The following is a 16,952-nucleotide window of genomic DNA, read 5'->3' on the forward strand; positions in this document are numbered from 1 at the left end:
TCTTGCATTATAAATTTATTATAACTTTTTCATTTAATTTTATTTATATTTATTTATATGAATGTAAATGTATAATCAACATTATTTTTTTCATTAACAAATGTTAATTATTAGCTTGTTAGTTTTATTAGTAGAAAGAATTAAATTTGTAACTTTTTCTTCTTTTCATCTTCCTTAATCATCTAATCCACTATAGAACTCATGTATAATTAACATTATGTTAGCTTGAGTCCCAAAGACATTACGATGGTTTTAGTATAATTGGACTACTTAGATATTTTAAAAAATAAAATCTTAAATTTAAATTTTGTGAATAAAACAACTTGGGTAAAATAAAAGATTGTACTGATATACAAACTATTAGTTATTATAAAGTGTACAATAATACATTTATTTTCAACCTGGTTGTGACTGGAGTTTAGGGCACATTTATTTTAAAGTTGGATAGAATTTATTTAAATAAACCATTTGAAAGTTACCGAATGTAATTGAGATGTATGCCTAAATTAGTCTTAGCTATAAATTTATATTGAAATGCTATTTTTTTTTATGTTCAATGTTAAATACAATGTTTGATTTTTAACATTTTGTATGAATAGCTACTTAAATTTTTTATCATTAGACTAATCTTACATTCTAATTAGACCACTCAGAACATCGAATCTTGGTTAAACTAGTTTGATTAGTCAGACCGGTCCAATTTTTATAACTATGGAATAAAGAACTGATTTTATGTATTTACCAAATGGGATTTTAAGCTTTGGTACTATAGAAATAGTTTGGATCCTTTTTTATACGGTAGAAGTCAAGAGAGACAAACTAATATTTTTTTAAGGGTGGATTAGCTAAATTTAGGGTTTTATAGTGGTTCTAGGACATTGTCTTGTTTTCGACCTTGGGGGGCATTTCGTGTTGTTTGGTTGGAGCCTTATATCTCCTTGACAAGAAATAAAATAGTGTTATGATTTAATGTATAAGGCCCTGGGCTGGGTTTTTAAGTCTTGGATATGTCTGTTTTGATATGCAAGTTTCTCCCGTTCACATAACAAAAAGACGGAATAAAAAAGTTTCGGCGGTCACAATACCCATTTTCCAAATGCGTGCTTCTTCCTTCGGACTTTTGCGTCGTAGCTTTCAAACATAAATTGATACGCTGCATTCTCTCAGCCACGTTTAGTCTCAGCTAATTGTTAGAAACTGATGATTGTAACATCCAAATATGGTTACAATGGTCCAGTTCCGAAGGAGAATTCACAGTTTTGTACGTCTTTTCTTATCAGGTAAGGTAATTTCCAAATATTCTTTTCTCCCAAAAATTTGTATGTGATAATTTGGCTGTAATTTGAAACTAAAATGCTATCTCGTGGATTACAGTGGATTTTTTTTTTGTTGAAAGTTGAGTAGAAAAAAATAAATCACCTTTAAGTCAAAATTCAAATTAAAAACTATAAAAAATAATTACAGAATATCGGTAATTAACGGTTGAGATAAAAATAAAATTTTAATTTAAAAGCTAAAAATAATTAAAACTAAGATTTGAGATTTTAAAATCTTGATATGAAAAGAAGTTTTAATATAAAAATGAAATCTTAATGGAAAAATGTGAAAATGAATGATGATTTGAGAATTTAAAAAATTAAAAAAATAAGTGTTAAAAAATAGTGAAGTTTATGTATCACAAAAAAAATACTAGAGATATTTCCATGTTGAAAGATAAAACTTACATTTATAATATAGGGATTAACAATATCTACATCAAGAATATATTTATTATTATTTTCAAATGACAATGACCACACCACCATTCCCTTTTTTTCACTAGTATAATCTTTTTACTTACAATGATAATTAATATTAAAATAATTTATGGAAGAAAATAAAACACTAAAATAAAATGTTAATTTTCTATATAAAGTCTAGTTTTCACTATTATTATTGAATTTTTAAAAAAGGAATGAAGTAAAAATAAAATGTCATTTTTAATCATTTCATAAACATAAAAAATAATTTTGAAAACTAAAAATATTTTTTTTTTCACAATTTAAAACTTAAAATAACTAACAATTATAAATTTATAATTTTAGGGGTCAATTCAAGCAACGTGCTAAACGAGTGGGTCGGAATAATGATTTTGTGAGTTTTTCTATAAAAAAATATTTATCCAAAATAATATAAAGTAAAAAATATTTACAGCAATGATATGTTTTATTGTAATAAGTGAGAAATCAATTTTTTCCAAACTGATTTCTCACTTGCTTTATATATTTTTTTTCTAGTTAAGAAATTCTTATAAAAAACGTACTTTAGAAATCGTTTCCAGACTTGATTTCTCATCTTACACAATAATTTATAATTTATAGTATTTGTGTAAATATTTTTTCATTTATATTATTTAGGTAAATATTTATTTTATTTATATTATATATGTAAAAAACTCATGATTTTGTCTAGTTATATTTTTTGATATAGATCACAAATATTCTCTTCAAGAGATAATCCTCATCCAGTCTTGTGAAATTATTATAAATGAATAATAAATTCTTCCTTTAAATTCATCCAGTCTTGATCGGTACACTCTGGTTGGTGCTATACTTGTATTTTGCTCCATAAAAATAATAAAATTAATGATATATGGCCAATTTTAGATATATAGGAAAAACCGAAAAAGCTCATTGTTTAAGAAATGTATGGCACTTGCTTCCAAAAAAAAAAGAAAGAAATATATGGCACTGGTTTTTGAATTATTTTCCCCAGTTGGCAGGGAGAAGTTCTAACATCTGCAACAAATTTCTTTGCTAAATGCGTTCAAACGGATGTCATAACAGCTCGGCAGACTTTTCTCTCATGCACAGTTTGAAGATTGTAGACTCTAGCAAGTGGTCTCAGTTTTTGTTCTTTGGTTCACTCTCCACGTATTTTTCAATAAAGTAGCTGATAAGATAAGCTTGCAGATTTAGCTTTTTCTTATAAAGAAACATATTGGATAGAGGAAGAGTTCTCCACCAAATTTCTTCTCTGATTGTCTATTTTGAATAAATATCAGACTATTGAATCTTAATATATATTTATTGTTTTGGTGCAAAATTATAAATATCTTTTTTCACATAAAACAATTATCCTCAAATTGGATGAGGGCACTATAAATGTAAGAACTCTTCCACTGATTAAAATAGAAAAACTCGTATCAATTGATAAGAGTTCAAATTTTTAATAAAAAAAAAACTATTTATGTAAAAGAAAACTACAAAATAAAAATATCATTTATATAAAAAATCATATAAACACATTTTTTATATCATTGAATATTTACCAATTAATTCAATAATTGATTTCACTTGAAAATTAACTAAGTTTAGGTATAATTATATTTTTACCAAACAACTAATTCAATCAGTTTAGTAATTTTTGTTGTATGTTCTTTTTTACCGGACAAAAAAACATGCAGTCTAGTAATTTTTAGTTAAAAATTAGCTTTTCAAAGTTTTGAATACATAGCAGCAACAGAGACAGTCCTGGATTTGGTCACTTACAGGGTCATGGTCATGCGCGATCGAATGGATGGTTAAAAACCAGCAACATCTATTTCTATGACTGCTGGAATACAAATCTCTTACTGTGTCTGTGTCTCAACTCTGAACCATCTATTTTTCCTGGAACAGGCAATTAGTTGAATAACATATAATAGATGACATTTCTTTCTATCAATGATTTTTCATCATTTTTTTAAATCAAAATTTTCACATGCCAAATAGATCTGACCAGTGACAAATTAAATATTTGCTAAAAAAAATTAGAATTTGCACTTAATTAAATAGCGTGAGAGCTAGGTGGGCCTCACGAGTAACTTCAAAATACATATTTTTTTCCAATGGTCTTTCATATGGTGTCACCAGCCAACATACCAACGGAGAGTGAAAAATAACAAAAGAGGGCAGCTTAAACAAATACAAAGAAATCGACGCAAGTAATGTGCAGACTTTCCTCTCATTTTCTTTGGTCTTAATCCAATTGTTAATATTAATATAGTTAACAAGTGGGCTCATATGTGAGACACATCAAACAAAACAATATTGGCTCGAACTGGATATTTTCCTTTACCTTTTGCTTATTATAGAAAAGAACAAGTTTAAGCCCTCTTAGTAAATCAGCTTAATATAATCCTTTTAATTAAATAACGAAAAATATCAAATACTTTTATGATATCAAGTTTGGTTCGATTTGTTTGAAAAACCTTAAATATTTTTTTAATCAATTTTCTGTGTAAGTTTTTGAAAAATAAACAATTATTTATGATAAATTAATCTCTCTCAAATATACACTAATATTTCAAGTTCTTTTGCATTCAACTTAAATATTTATTTGATGTTTTGTGTTCTAAATAGTTAAAATTAAGAAGTTTTCAACTAATTATTCACAATGATTAACCATAAATAATTCTCCTCAAAATTCAAAATTCGCAATTAATTAATTTAAACCTATGATATACGTGTACTTTTCAACCACTTCGAACATTAATATAAAATTTGTAAGAAAATTAATAATTTAATCAATAAAAAATAAAAATCATTTTATGCAAAAAGACATGAAAAAAAATATAGATTAGCAAATCAAATTATTTTTCAAGTGAATTGACACTACGGCTATGATTTTTGCACTGGCACGAATATTACCATGTTTCCCTTGACCTGACGTTGACGCGTTTGATAGTAAAGATTGAAAGATGTAAGTGAACTACAGCCATTGACAGTTATTAGTGATGTTGAAAACTGTCGGTTTCTCATGTGTTAAAAATCTCATATTCTTCAGGAGTTAGATTATAGTAATTTTGTTTTACGTCAAAAAAAGATTATAACAATTTTTTTATAACACTGTAATATCCTATATTTTTAATTTCTTCCTATCACCTCAATATAACGGAAGACAGAAGGGTAGACAGTAAATTAATATACCAATGACAAAAACCTCAATAATTTTTCAAAATTACAAAAAAAAAAAACCTTTTAATAACTTGGCATGGATTCATGATATTCATGCCTTTAATGGCGGATTGAATTGTTAATTAATTTATCACGTACGTCGATAGAATTTGTATGTTAATACAGTAATTGACATAATTTTCGTGCAAATATTGAAAGAGGCTAGCTAGTTTCTCACTTCTCCAAACCACACCTAATCGGCACTTCATCCTAACCACTAACCAATATATAACTAATAAGTAATCTAATATAAAGTATCAACATGGTGGTTGATGATAAGGTGAAGATATGAATTTATATAGTCAAAAGTATTTATTTATTATAAATTTTATTTATATAAAAAATATTTATTCTGTACATTAGACAAACTAAAATACTTGTTTAAAATATAATTTTTCAATATAAATATAAAATTTATGGAGATGAACAAGTCTAAAATATGCGGAAGCCGCGAGAAAATTTTGGAATAATTTGAATTGCAGGGCGAGAGAATTGTTTATTAGGTCATGTATGACCTCTTCCATATTCAATGAAGGTTTTTCAAATAAATAAATCCAAATTTGAAAGAATGAATAGAGATATATTTTCATTTTTATTTTAAACAAATGCATGAATGGGACTAAGTAAACAATGTAATCAGTTACCACTTTTTTCTACCCTAGAGAATTCGCCTTTTGACTTCAAATAATGTTACCGACTCGTACTATTATGCAATGTAATGTTTCAATTCAACGGAGTCTCGGGTTTAAACGTCAACCTTTTGTTCCAGTCAACGACAGATCCACCTATGATAGATGGCCAAGAAAAATCACTGCCCTCACAGCCATGTCACTCGATCAATAACTATGATGACGCTTGCAACTTCTCATCACTTTGCACCAGATTTGGTTACTCTATTATAGAAGAATGGAATGGAATTTAGAAGATTCAACAGGAAAAAAAATGCAGCGTTACATTAGTTAAAGCAAATTGTCAACGAGTTTGAAAAGAATATCTATAATTATAATTATATTTGTTTATTTTTATTATATATGTTTAGGTTAAATAATTCACTCATTTTATTTAGAAGGACAAAAAATATTGATTTTTTATAGAACCAAAATCAAAACACACTAATATCATTAGAATTATAATCATGTTTAAGTCTAAATATTTTAAAAATTATATTTATTATGAATTATGATAGTTAATAGTGTAAAAAATTATTTATTATTTATTAAATATTGATTTTTAATAATGTTATAGTTTATTTTGAGTAAATAATATTTCACTAATTGCATAAAGATTTTTTATATTGTCATTAATTGTGAATCGGCTGTAAGATCAATTTATTAATTTTTATAATAGTTATTTCAAAACTAATTCATATCATCTTATTGGTTGACATATTTTTTTTTTATAAAAATTGACAGTAAATAGATATTGAGAACAAGACTTTTTATATAAGAAGTAAGATTTTTAAAAAATTATTGTTTTTAATAAATTTCAACTAATAATAAAAAATTATATTAAAAAAATGTTTTAGTATGATTTTTCTAGATACTTTTATGTATCACCGTGTATATCTTTTGTCAGAAATTATTATATTAAAATAAAAAATATTATAACATGTTAAATACTTAGAATAAGAGTTTTTTCATCTACGATTATCTTATTTAACTTAAACATAATTATTTTTAATGGATAATATATGTGGTCTATAAAAAAATTAACTTATTTTTTCCAAATATAAGACTGAGATATTTAATTAAAATAAATTAGGCATGTAGTATAATTTAAGATCCAAAATTTACTCAAGTGAATAAAGTAAAATAAGTAACCCCTATTAATAGTTAAAGTTATGTATGCATATATAATAGATTATAAATATTAATTATTATTATTATATTATGAATAACTAGAGTTATTTACTTTATTTTTCCTTGAAAAAGAACAAATACTCTACATTTTATTTATTTATTATGTTATTGCTATCTGTTAATTTTATAAAAGAAACAGTTTTTTCATTTAAGTGAAAGAAGCCAAAATTCCTTTGCCACTGTTGGGTTGGGTGGTACAAAAGACACAGACATGGTAAGGTTTGTTTTCCCGTTTGGTCGACTTGGTCAAGGAAAAGGAAAATCCTAGACTCGAAAACTCAACAAATGCAACTAATAATAAGTAGTCGCGGAAACAAAAAATCACGTTGACGGGTCTTTCTTTCTCTCTCGATACTACTATTCCCTGTTGCTAAGACTTTTTTATTTGTTTGTTTTCATAATTGATTATGCTTTTCTCAGCCACGCTTGCTTTGCTTTCGCTGAAGATTATCCTCACCTTTCTTTTGTTTTTTTAATCAATCTTTCTCGTCAAGTCTCAGGTTTTGTTCTTTACTCAATTGCGTTCCCCCCCCCCCCCCCTCTCTCCTTAGTGCTGATTTTTGTGGGTATGGAACACTTAATATTTTTGTGGTAGAGCAGAAAAGAGAAAATACATGCTACTTTTTCACCTCCACAGAGATTGATTCAGATTCCATATAAAGTTTTCGTTTTGTTCATGAGCTTGCTTATCTATGGCGGAAACACGCTGCTTAATGTTAAATTCGTGGTGATTTTATTGCTGCTTATTAGCACTCTGTATCTGATCGGTTGAAGGGAGAAGAAGAAAAGGACTTTCTTCTGTAGAATTCTTTCTCTGTAAGTTTGCCTCTTAATTATTCTTCGTATCATTTTCTATTCTGTGGCGTTGTTGGAGTTACTTTAGTTTAAACCTTTTTTAGGAGTATTTCATTCTTAGGTTTAAACTCCGTTCGGTATCATATAACCGCGCCCATGGCATGGGTATCTCACAAGTCTCGGTTAAATTTAATGGGACAGATAAAATCAAGTTTTGATAAATCTTTTTTATAAATTCAATTCTTCAGTTTACGTAAAGATGGCATGGATCAAGACCACAATCACATGATCATGATAATCTTAGAATATTTAATAATTTCTTGTCTCATAGGGGAATGGAACCATCCTCTATGGTTAAATTATAAAATGTCTTTTTTGTTTTTTACTTTTCAGTTAAATTGGTCTTAATCCAGTATATTTATAAAACAATTATCTTGATACTCATATCTTGTTCCGGATAATTTTTTTATATGTAGATTTTGACATGGCTCATTTAATGTCTATAAGAAAACATAAATATAAAATCTTCACATGCTGTAAAGTTAATATGAGAATAGCAATTCACTGTCATACTTCACATCCATTTCTTAGAACTGATTAATTTGTTGTTATGTTCGTGTGGTAAACTGGGTTCCTCCTAACTCAAGTTCATTATAGTGTTTTGATATTTACTGAGAAATGAGAATCAAATATCATTTTCGTGTTCATTTAAAGCTCTTTTTCCAGTTTAATTTCATTGTAGCTTTCTCGTTGTGTTTCGGAACTTTTTAAATTCAAATTGCATAAGAAAGATTAAGAATTAACATTGCTCAACGACAAGTTGACCCAAACAATAGGAAGAAATAATGGGTCAAAAGGGGAGATTTTAATCCGGAATAGAATATTTGTTTCTCTCGTGTATATTGAGCATGTTATTTTCAAAGTTATTTGAAAGTCCACTGCTTCCAACATTTCAATTTAGATTTAGGACATATTTATTTTATGCCAAGAATTAATTTTCCACATTATGGGTGAAATTGATTTAGTCAAACATCTCAATTACTTTCCATCACTTAAAATTAATTTTATAAAACTCAAATCTACAAAACTTTATAACAAATGCTCTTAAGTGATGAAAATTAGTGCAATTTTACTTTACATTGAAATGTTTTTTATTCTTATAAATATATGTCATGTCATTAATAAGTAGTGGCATTTATGAAGATTAAAATCATAAAAAAAAAGTTTAAAATCACATAACGGTCCAACATAAATCCATCCTGACTTTCAATTTTTAGTTTTGAGATGAAGATTTTTTTTTTGACGGAAAATATTTTTATTTCTTGTTGTACCTTATAATGTTAGGTATAACCGTATAAGCTTTAAAGTCAGCAGTTTGGCCAGTTGTTTTTATATTTTTTCGACACATGGATAGTTGTTTGTTCCCAAGTTATCATACTTGCTTGAAACATGAATTAGCATAAGCTTAATATTTCACACTATTATTTATTCTTTTAATTAGTATGGATAATATTGTATGGATTAGCTTAATTTTTTTTTTCTTAGTCTAATTTGTAGCTCTGCTGGGACACTCTCCTGATGGTAACTGATATTGGTGAAGGGGAAGAGTTACAAAATCCCCGCTCCTTTAAGGTACATAAATATAATTGAATTTCACAATTATGTTTACTGGAGATGTTTTCGAAATCTTCTATTTTCAATACCAATTACTATTAATTTTTCTTAAAACTACACTTGGATATTAGAACTAACCAATCTATTAATCGGAATTCATGTTAACAGGTGCATAGTAAAATCTGCACAGAACTCACAGAATTAGTGGATAGAATCTCAAGAATAGTTCCAGACATAGAGGCGGCACGGCCAGGATACTCTTCAGGAATAGAGTCTCTATGTTTGCTGAACAATGCAATTGATAAAGTCAAACTACTTCTGCAACATTGCTCCGAATGTAGCAAATTCTACCTGGTGTGTACTCCTTTTTATTAAAAAAAGAAACAAATTATATGGTTTTTGCCTTTCTGTACTCTGCATCAATAATATCTAAAACTACTCAAGGCAGAGAAATGCTAGTAAAACACTCACTAGCATATTCTTTTGAACACACTTTTTATTATTTGCTAAAATTGATTGAAAATCACCAAATTCTGTGTGTCTTACTTCTTATCTAATGAGTCTCATACATGACTTTACAGTTTATAATTAATTTAACCAATAATAAAGAGTGTGCTGCTAGCACTCCTCTCAAGCTTATAAGATGAGTCTATGACTACTAAGATAAGTATGAGCGACTAAAAATATGTGTGACCGAATCCCTTATCAATGGATTATACTTGCACGTTGCATGATACTGAATACTGATGATAGTTTCGTTGGTTTCAATATTACTTTCAGGCTATGACAGGAGATACAGTACTCTCAAGATGCCTAAAGGCAACAAGATCATTAGAGAAAAGCTTAATCCAAATTCAAGATATGGTTCCTGTTATGTTGGCTGTAGAGGTTAGCCAAGTTATATTCTGTATTCAATTTCCTTCCTGATGCTATTGAATTATTCAGATTAAAATGGTGATTTGTTTGTTGACACTGAAATATCACTCGCAGGTTTCTAGAATAATTCATGATCTAGAATGTACAAGACTTGTTCTGGACCCTAATGAAGAAAAGGCTGGGAGGGTTGTGAGAGAGTTGCTTACTTTAACCTCAGATTCAGCTGATGATTCTGAAGTTAAAGCTCTTCAGTTTGCAGCATCTACACTGAATATAACATCCCCAAAGGCCATCTTAATAGAGCAACGATCTATTAAGAAGTTGTTAGATAAACTTGGACCCAATGACCTCCCAAAGAAGAAGATACTGAGATATCTTCTGTATCTACTGAAAAAGCATGGAAAGCTCATGGTGGGGGAACATGTGGAGGAGGTCTATTCTCGTTCTGAGGAACAAGCTGCAACAGAGAACTCGAATCACGATTCCCTACGAAGCCATCATGTTGATTCAGACACAATCTTGAAGTATGGTCAGTATAAAACTCACACCAATGAGTTAAGTGGAGTTGCACCACTTGAGGAATATAAGTGCCCAATATCCTCAAGGTTGATGTATGATCCTGTTATCATTGATTCAGGAGTAACATATGAAAGAATGTGGATAAAAAAGTGGTTTGATGAGGGTAATGACATATGTCCCAAAACCAGAAAGAAACTAGTCCATATGGGATTAACTCCAAACATGGCCATGAAAGACTTAATATCAAAGTGGTGCAGAAATAATGGAGTCTCCATTCCAGACCCTAGTAGGCATGCAGAAGATATTTGTGCATGGGAAGCTTCAAACACTTCCATTAGCAGCTTAGGAAGTTATTTCAATGATTTCACCGCACCAGTGGATCTTAGTAGCATGTCAATTGGGCCATTGGATACTAGTTTCAGTTTAGATGCCTCACATGGTAAGACCACTCGTGGCTCAAATTTGATGCAGACCAAGAGCCGTGACAATTCTCACAAACATCAGGCTCATACAGAGATACATGATACTGATTTGATGCTCTTGCCTCAACTCTGTGATCTTCAATGGGATTCTCAATGCAAGGTCATTCAAGATTTGAAAGATAATTTGAAAAGCAATAGCCAAGCTTTTGTTTCTGTATCAGCAGAGAATTTCATCGAACCACTCGTCAGGTTTCTGAGCAATGCATATGATCTGCGTGATATTAAAGCACTGAGAGCTGGAACTCAGCTTCTGTTGGAGTTTGTGAACAACTGCAGGCATGATTTCTTTTCCCCTTTCTCAATTTTGTTCTTTGTATATTGCTTATTTGCTTACATTTTTCTGGTAAGTTTGTCTAAATTAATTGACATCTATCCTTGAAAACAAACATTCACCTGTAAATGTGATCTTTTTAATGTTCAAAAGTTTTGGTTGTCTGACTCATTTTGTTTTAGTTCTTCCCATTTAAATGTGTTCAAACATATTTAGTTGGTTTGCATCCTTCGATGTTTTTTTTTTCTTCCTGGCCTAAAATTAATTGTTAGGTTGCCTTATCTGTGCACCTGCTTTTGATAATATTAAAATGACTCTTTTTTTGTGATTTTCTTGCAGAAATGGTACGACTAATTTGAATGAAGATACTTTCATTATGTTGGCAAGTTTTCTCAATTCAGATGTGATTGGAGAAACTCTTGCCATAATGGAAGAACTGTCAGGATATGGGTTTAGTAAAGCTAAAATTGCAGCATCCAGTGCTCTCAGTTCTATTCTAAACATGCTTGATTCTGAAAACAAAGGTTTCCAACAGCAAGCTATTAGAATAATGTACAACTTGTCCTTCAGTGGTGAAGTTTGTCCCCGCATGCTATCTCTCAGGTGCATCCCAAAATTGCTGCCATTTTTTAAAGACAGAACCCTTTTGAGATACTGTATATATATATTGAAAAATCTTTGTGACACTGAAGAGGGTAGGAAATCTGTTTCTGAAACAAAGGGATGCTTATCTTCTGTTGCTGAAATACTTGATACAGGCAATAACGAGGAACAAGAACATGCGCTGGCTGTTCTAGTCTCTCTATGTTCTCAACATGTGGATTATTGTAAGTTGGTAATGCGTGAGGATGAGCATATCATAAGTCTTCTTATCTATATCTCACAGAATGGAAATGACAGAGGAAAAGGAAGTGCATTGGAATTGCTTCATCTTTTGAAAGATATTGACATTGCTGAGAATGAAGGTTGTCCTGAGCCAAATATCAACAACTCTTCTCGAGATTCTAACAGTTACCACCCTGAAGAAAATCAACCATCAAAGAAATCCACGTTTCTGAAGAAACTATCACCGTTCTCAAAGTCCAGTTCACATGCATCAAAAACCAAAAGATGACAATGAATTTCTCTGCATTTTGTAGCACTTATTTGTGGCATTTTTAGCTTTGAAGATTCAATCGCAAAGCATCTGCTACTTAATTTTGCAGAGTAACAACAGGTAGTATGATGATGTGTATATAGTTGTGCTTATGAGTTTTGAGATTCTGATTTAGGGCCTGTTAAAGTCGACAGTTTTCTGACTTCTCTTTTCCTTCCTGTCAACATACTAGCTAGGTAGACCAATTACACATTTCTTGTTTATTCATATTGTGTATATATATTTAACACTTTGCAGTATTTGGCTACTACTGTAAAATAGATATTAGTGTAATAAAGGTGCTTGCCAATATTTTTTTAACTTAATTTATTTATCTTGATTTGATCCTGGTAGTTGAAACCTGACAATTTAAATTAAATCAATTAAATAGTTTTGTGTTAATTCGGCTATCATTTTTTATTTTAAATTTGAATCAAATCATTTATAATTAATTCAGATCTTTTTTCAACTTGAACCAATTCAATCAATCATTTTTAATACTTAAAGTTAATATATCTTAAAAGCTTAAGTTTTGCTCCAACTTTTGTATTTCCTGTCTTTTTCTTTTTTAATTTTTATCATTTTATCTAATAATGTCTTAATTTAGTCATGTTTATTATGTAATTTTTTTTTATTAAATTTTAGCTAAAGAAATTAACTAGTTGTTATATCCATAAAAAAACATTTTAAACAGAAAAAATAACTAGTTGTTAAAAAATAAGAAATATGCCTTTCATTAATATAAAATTCAATATTTATATAAATAGAAAAAGTGGAAAAAAACAACTTTTTTTTTTTATCAAAATCCAATAATCCAATCCAAATTAACCAATTTTAGTTAATTTCATTCAGTTCGGATTGACAACCAAAACCCAACCAGGGATTCAATTGATTAGCTATAACTAAGGAGGCATAAAAAAGCTACCAAGGAAATACCGGTTGAAAAAGTAATAAAAATGATATTTAGCTCTGGCCAAACGCGTGTATATAGAGTCACCTGCATAGTTGAATGACTACTAATGATCATCGAAAGAAAAAGACCACCACGACGACGACAACAATAATAATACTAATAATAATAAACATACATACGTACATACAACAGAAAATTCACTATTGAAAAAAAAAAGATTTATTGGTGAGAAATACCATGCGACTTTATAAAATTGAAGATTCACTAAACTTACTTTTAGTTGCAGGGCTGTGAAACAGCATAAAGTTAAATTCCAGAATAAACAACTAACAACACAACGGAAAAATACTAAAAGACTGCATAGCCAAGATCTCAGTTGCATGCCCACCAGGCCTGATTAACTGTGCCTAGCATATTATATATATGATACAAACCAGCAGACGATCCAGTGCCATTGGTCTCATTCACAGGCTGGTTTGGTATCGATGGTGCTCCAGCAGATGATCCAGTGCCATTGGTCTCATTCACAGGCTGGTTTGGTATCAAAGCTGCTCAAACATATGGCAAAGGCTTGGAAGGCAGAGAGCGGATAACGGTAATCCATAGTAAATATGTCTTTTCCAATCTTTCCAAACTGCAAGATTACCTTTTCTTGCTCTGCAGCAGAAACATTATGAGATGGATCAACAGCAGACACAAGTTGAAAGTTTTTAACAGAAGCCACTGTAACACGACCCTTGAAGTTTAGGCACCAGCATTGCAGCTGCTCATGCCATCTAGGAGCCTTATTTTTAAGTACAAGAGGCTCAGCTGAGCCTTGGCTCTCTACTGGTAGTAGCTCTGGGAGGCTTGCATTGTCTAAATCTCTAATTGGACCCTTTCCTTTCAGTGCTGGTGAGGGAGAAAAAGGCTCATCAATGATTTCAGGAAAAGTAGGAGTTGGAGCATTGCCCCCTGCTTGAACAGCTGAGACAGGTATGGAGTTCATGGTGCAGTGCATTCTCCTTGGCCCTCTTGCACGGAGAACATTCAACTCATAGGCAATGGTGCTAACAACATAGTTACATGCTGGAACTCTAGGAGATACCTGCTTTGAATGAAATCTCCTACTAGGCTGACTATCTGGTTGAATTGCAGCTCCATGTGGGGGTTGGCTGTCATAAATAGTGAACTTGGTACCCAAAAAATTAGACCTGTCAAAGTTTGTCATCAAGTTGCAGATATGGTAAGGAGCAAGATGAAAAATAATAAAAAAAAGAAGGCAAGTTATCAAACCAAAACTTGCCTGAGTTTTCCAACATATGTGTTGCTGGAGCGAGAAAAATCATCTGCAACCAAAGATATGATGAAGTCTGTGCCTGTTGCCCTTCTTACCTTTTTTGCAGCTAATAACAACTTATCAGTCTCGTTCTCCGCTGCATAATTAACATCAAAACAATACAACTTCTTATCATATATTCTGCTTCCCAATGTGCGAGTGTGTGAATACCAAGTAATCCATTTGAGAACAAAGTTTCAAAGATGATGATGATAATGATGATGATGACCATTGTGTATAAATGAGTTTAACAATACATAAAGAAGCTTGCAGTACAACATTTCAATTTTTGACAAGTAACTTAAAAAAGAGAAATATGACAACCCTTTTTCTACTTAAAAAGAAATGACATGCATCAGCAATGAAACAACGTAGCAAACTTACATGGTACCAGGCCAATGTACAACAGATATGTTGAAGTTTCTCTGTTCCTCCTGATAAAACACTGTATTGGAGAATCACGAGGACCAGGCTATTCATGCACAAAAGAGAAACATAACATAAGAAACAGAAAACCCTAAAGGGAAAAAAAGAAAAAAGATTAGGCAACACAAGAGGTGAAGAATTTATCACCTGCTTCAATGAAATGGGAAATGTGAGCCTTCCACATTGTTCAGGAGTCTTAACAATCTCTTTCGTAACGGCCCTCCACGATTTACAAACTGAACCACAATAAACCACAACGGCTCGTGCTGGCCAGGTAGTCTCACTGTCTTCCACCCTCCTTATTATGTCCAGAAGCAATTCGGGCGGCAAATTCGCCCAATGCCCTTGCTGAATAGGTTCAAGTGAAGTTAGAGTGACATCAGGAGCAACATGTGACTTTGTCCGACCGTTCCAACGCCTGCTCTCGACACCTCGCCTTGACATGCTACCAATCCCATCCCTCATCTCCTTTAGCTCCCTTACTATGCTTTTCAACGACATTTTCCCACAGCATATCAATCTTCCTTCTACCACAAAACTTCAATCACCTAAACAAAATCCAAATAATTCTCCACTCAGCAGGGTGGCAAAATAAACCCATGTATCACAACGTCACCTCTTTCAATTTTCCAGGCACCAGCAATTGCTCTTAACACAACATAATGCATTGAAGCCACAAACTAATCCAATTCCCAGATCAAAACACATTCTTAACTACAGGGCTTACCCTAATTTCTCACAAGGTTGACTAATAAAACTAAGGAAAAACCTAATTTTTCCTGACCCTCCCCAAAAATATTAATTTTTTTATAAAAAAAAAAAAAACAAAGCGAAGACACTATTGCAGACAACGCGTCCTCAGCGAATGCAGAATGCTAAAGCATAAATTTTTTTATACATAAATTAGGGGTTAAAGAAAAAGAAAGAACCAAGACCTGAAAAATGGAATTGAACAAGGAAAAGACGAATCGAGCCAAATCAGCTAGGAAATTTCTCGCTTAGGCGAGAGAGAGGAGAAGCAATGAGAAAGGGAAGTTCTAGAAGCCGGATCGATAAAACGACGAGAAGAACCGAACCAGAGAATGCAAGAGAGATCACGTTGTTTTGAACGCTACAGCGAAGAAGAAGAAGAAGGTGAGGGAGATGGAGGAGGAGGCGTGGGAAGGTATATTCCGGCGCGGAGTCTCCGCCACCAGCACCGCCGCAAAAAAGTAATCTCCGGAACCGGAATGGTGTGGCAAGCATGAATCGGATCCAAAAATCTTATTTTAGTAATAATGTTGCTATTGCTTGCTGCAGAAAGCGAAGCGTAATTTATTGGAGGGAATCCAGTGCCTCCACCCACACTGCTCCCTATTTCTTATATCGCGACACGTGGCATTCGTCTTTCTTGTGAGCTTAGTTATAACCAAATCGTTTATCCAGGGCTTTAATTCAGCTTACCCTATCAGCGTTGCTGTGTTATCTCGCTGGAAATTTTTCATATCCACTCACTCAACTTTCTCTTTACGCTAATTATATCTGCAAATCATAACAATTAACAAATGTCATCGCATACCACTACCTGATAAGAATAAATAACTAAATTATATTAACAAAAACTGAAATTTTTAGGTTTTAAATAATTTTTTTTTGTTAAATATCATTTGTTTTTTTTAACTAGTATTTAGTAAATAAGCTTTGATGGTTATGGTCTCAATAAAACATTATCATTAACCTATTCATTATAAATATATAACTAATATAGAGATTTTTTTTTAAATTTATG

At 31.1% G+C, this 16,952-nt stretch overlaps 2 protein-coding genes across 3 annotated transcripts; one reads left to right on the top strand and one right to left on the bottom strand.

The window, feature by feature from the left end:
• Positions 1 to 7,059: 7,059 nt before the first annotated feature.
• On the top strand, positions 7,060 to 12,853 carry LOC114376237 (U-box domain-containing protein 5-like). 2 transcript variants are annotated; one of them, XM_028334238.1, is made up of 6 exons: positions 7,060 to 7,651; positions 9,176 to 9,262; positions 9,413 to 9,598; positions 10,025 to 10,132; positions 10,235 to 11,397; positions 11,732 to 12,853. In XM_028334238.1, exons 2-6 carry the CDS (start codon positions 9,209 to 9,211, stop codon positions 12,504 to 12,506), a joined length of 2,286 nt encoding a protein of 761 aa, XP_028190039.1. In that variant the 5' UTR covers positions 7,060 to 7,651; positions 9,176 to 9,208; the 3' UTR covers positions 12,507 to 12,853. The 2 variants fall into 2 exon arrangements, with proteins under 2 accessions (XP_028190039.1, XP_028190040.1); XM_028334239.1 differs by having other exon boundaries at positions 9,188 to 9,262.
• Positions 12,854 to 13,623: 770 nt separating this feature from the next.
• LOC114376212 (tubby-like F-box protein 2) lies at positions 13,624 to 16,665 on the bottom strand. The gene is made up of 5 exons (XM_028334203.1): positions 16,120 to 16,665; positions 15,332 to 15,732; positions 15,143 to 15,230; positions 14,726 to 14,855; positions 13,624 to 14,633 (listed from the first exon to the last, which is right to left on the bottom strand). The coding sequence occupies exons 2-5, from the start codon at positions 15,683 to 15,685 to the stop codon at positions 13,961 to 13,963; spliced, it is 1,245 nt and encodes a 414-aa protein (XP_028190004.1). The 5' UTR covers positions 15,686 to 15,732; positions 16,120 to 16,665; the 3' UTR covers positions 13,624 to 13,960.
• Between the last annotated feature and the right edge of the window lie 287 nt (positions 16,666 to 16,952).

Source organism: Glycine soja, chromosome 11 (genome assembly GCF_004193775.1).
Source record: "Glycine soja cultivar W05 chromosome 11, ASM419377v2, whole genome shotgun sequence".
Classification (NCBI taxonomy): domain Eukaryota; kingdom Viridiplantae; phylum Streptophyta; class Magnoliopsida; order Fabales; family Fabaceae; genus Glycine; species Glycine soja.

Coding starts and splice junctions, on each gene's coding strand:
- LOC114376237 (XM_028334238.1), top strand. CDS start 9,209: ATGGTAACTGATATTGGTGAAGGGGAAGAGTTACAAAATCCCCGCTCC. Junction 9,263..9,412: donor AAAATCCCCGCTCCTTTAAG/GTACATAAATAT, acceptor TCATGTTAACAG/GTGCATAGTAAAATCTGCAC. Junction 9,599..10,024: donor AATGTAGCAAATTCTACCTG/GTGTGTACTCCT, acceptor TATTACTTTCAG/GCTATGACAGGAGATACAGT.
- LOC114376212 (XM_028334203.1), bottom strand. CDS start 15,685: ATGTCGTTGAAAAGCATAGTAAGGGAGCTAAAGGAGATGAGGGATGGG. Junction 15,231..15,331: donor TTCCCATTTCATTGAAGCAG/GTGATAAATTCT, acceptor GTGCATGAATAG/CCTGGTCCTCGTGATTCTCC. Junction 14,634..14,725: donor ACATATGTTGGAAAACTCAG/GCAAGTTTTGGT, acceptor AAACTTTGACAG/GTCTAATTTTTTGGGTACCA.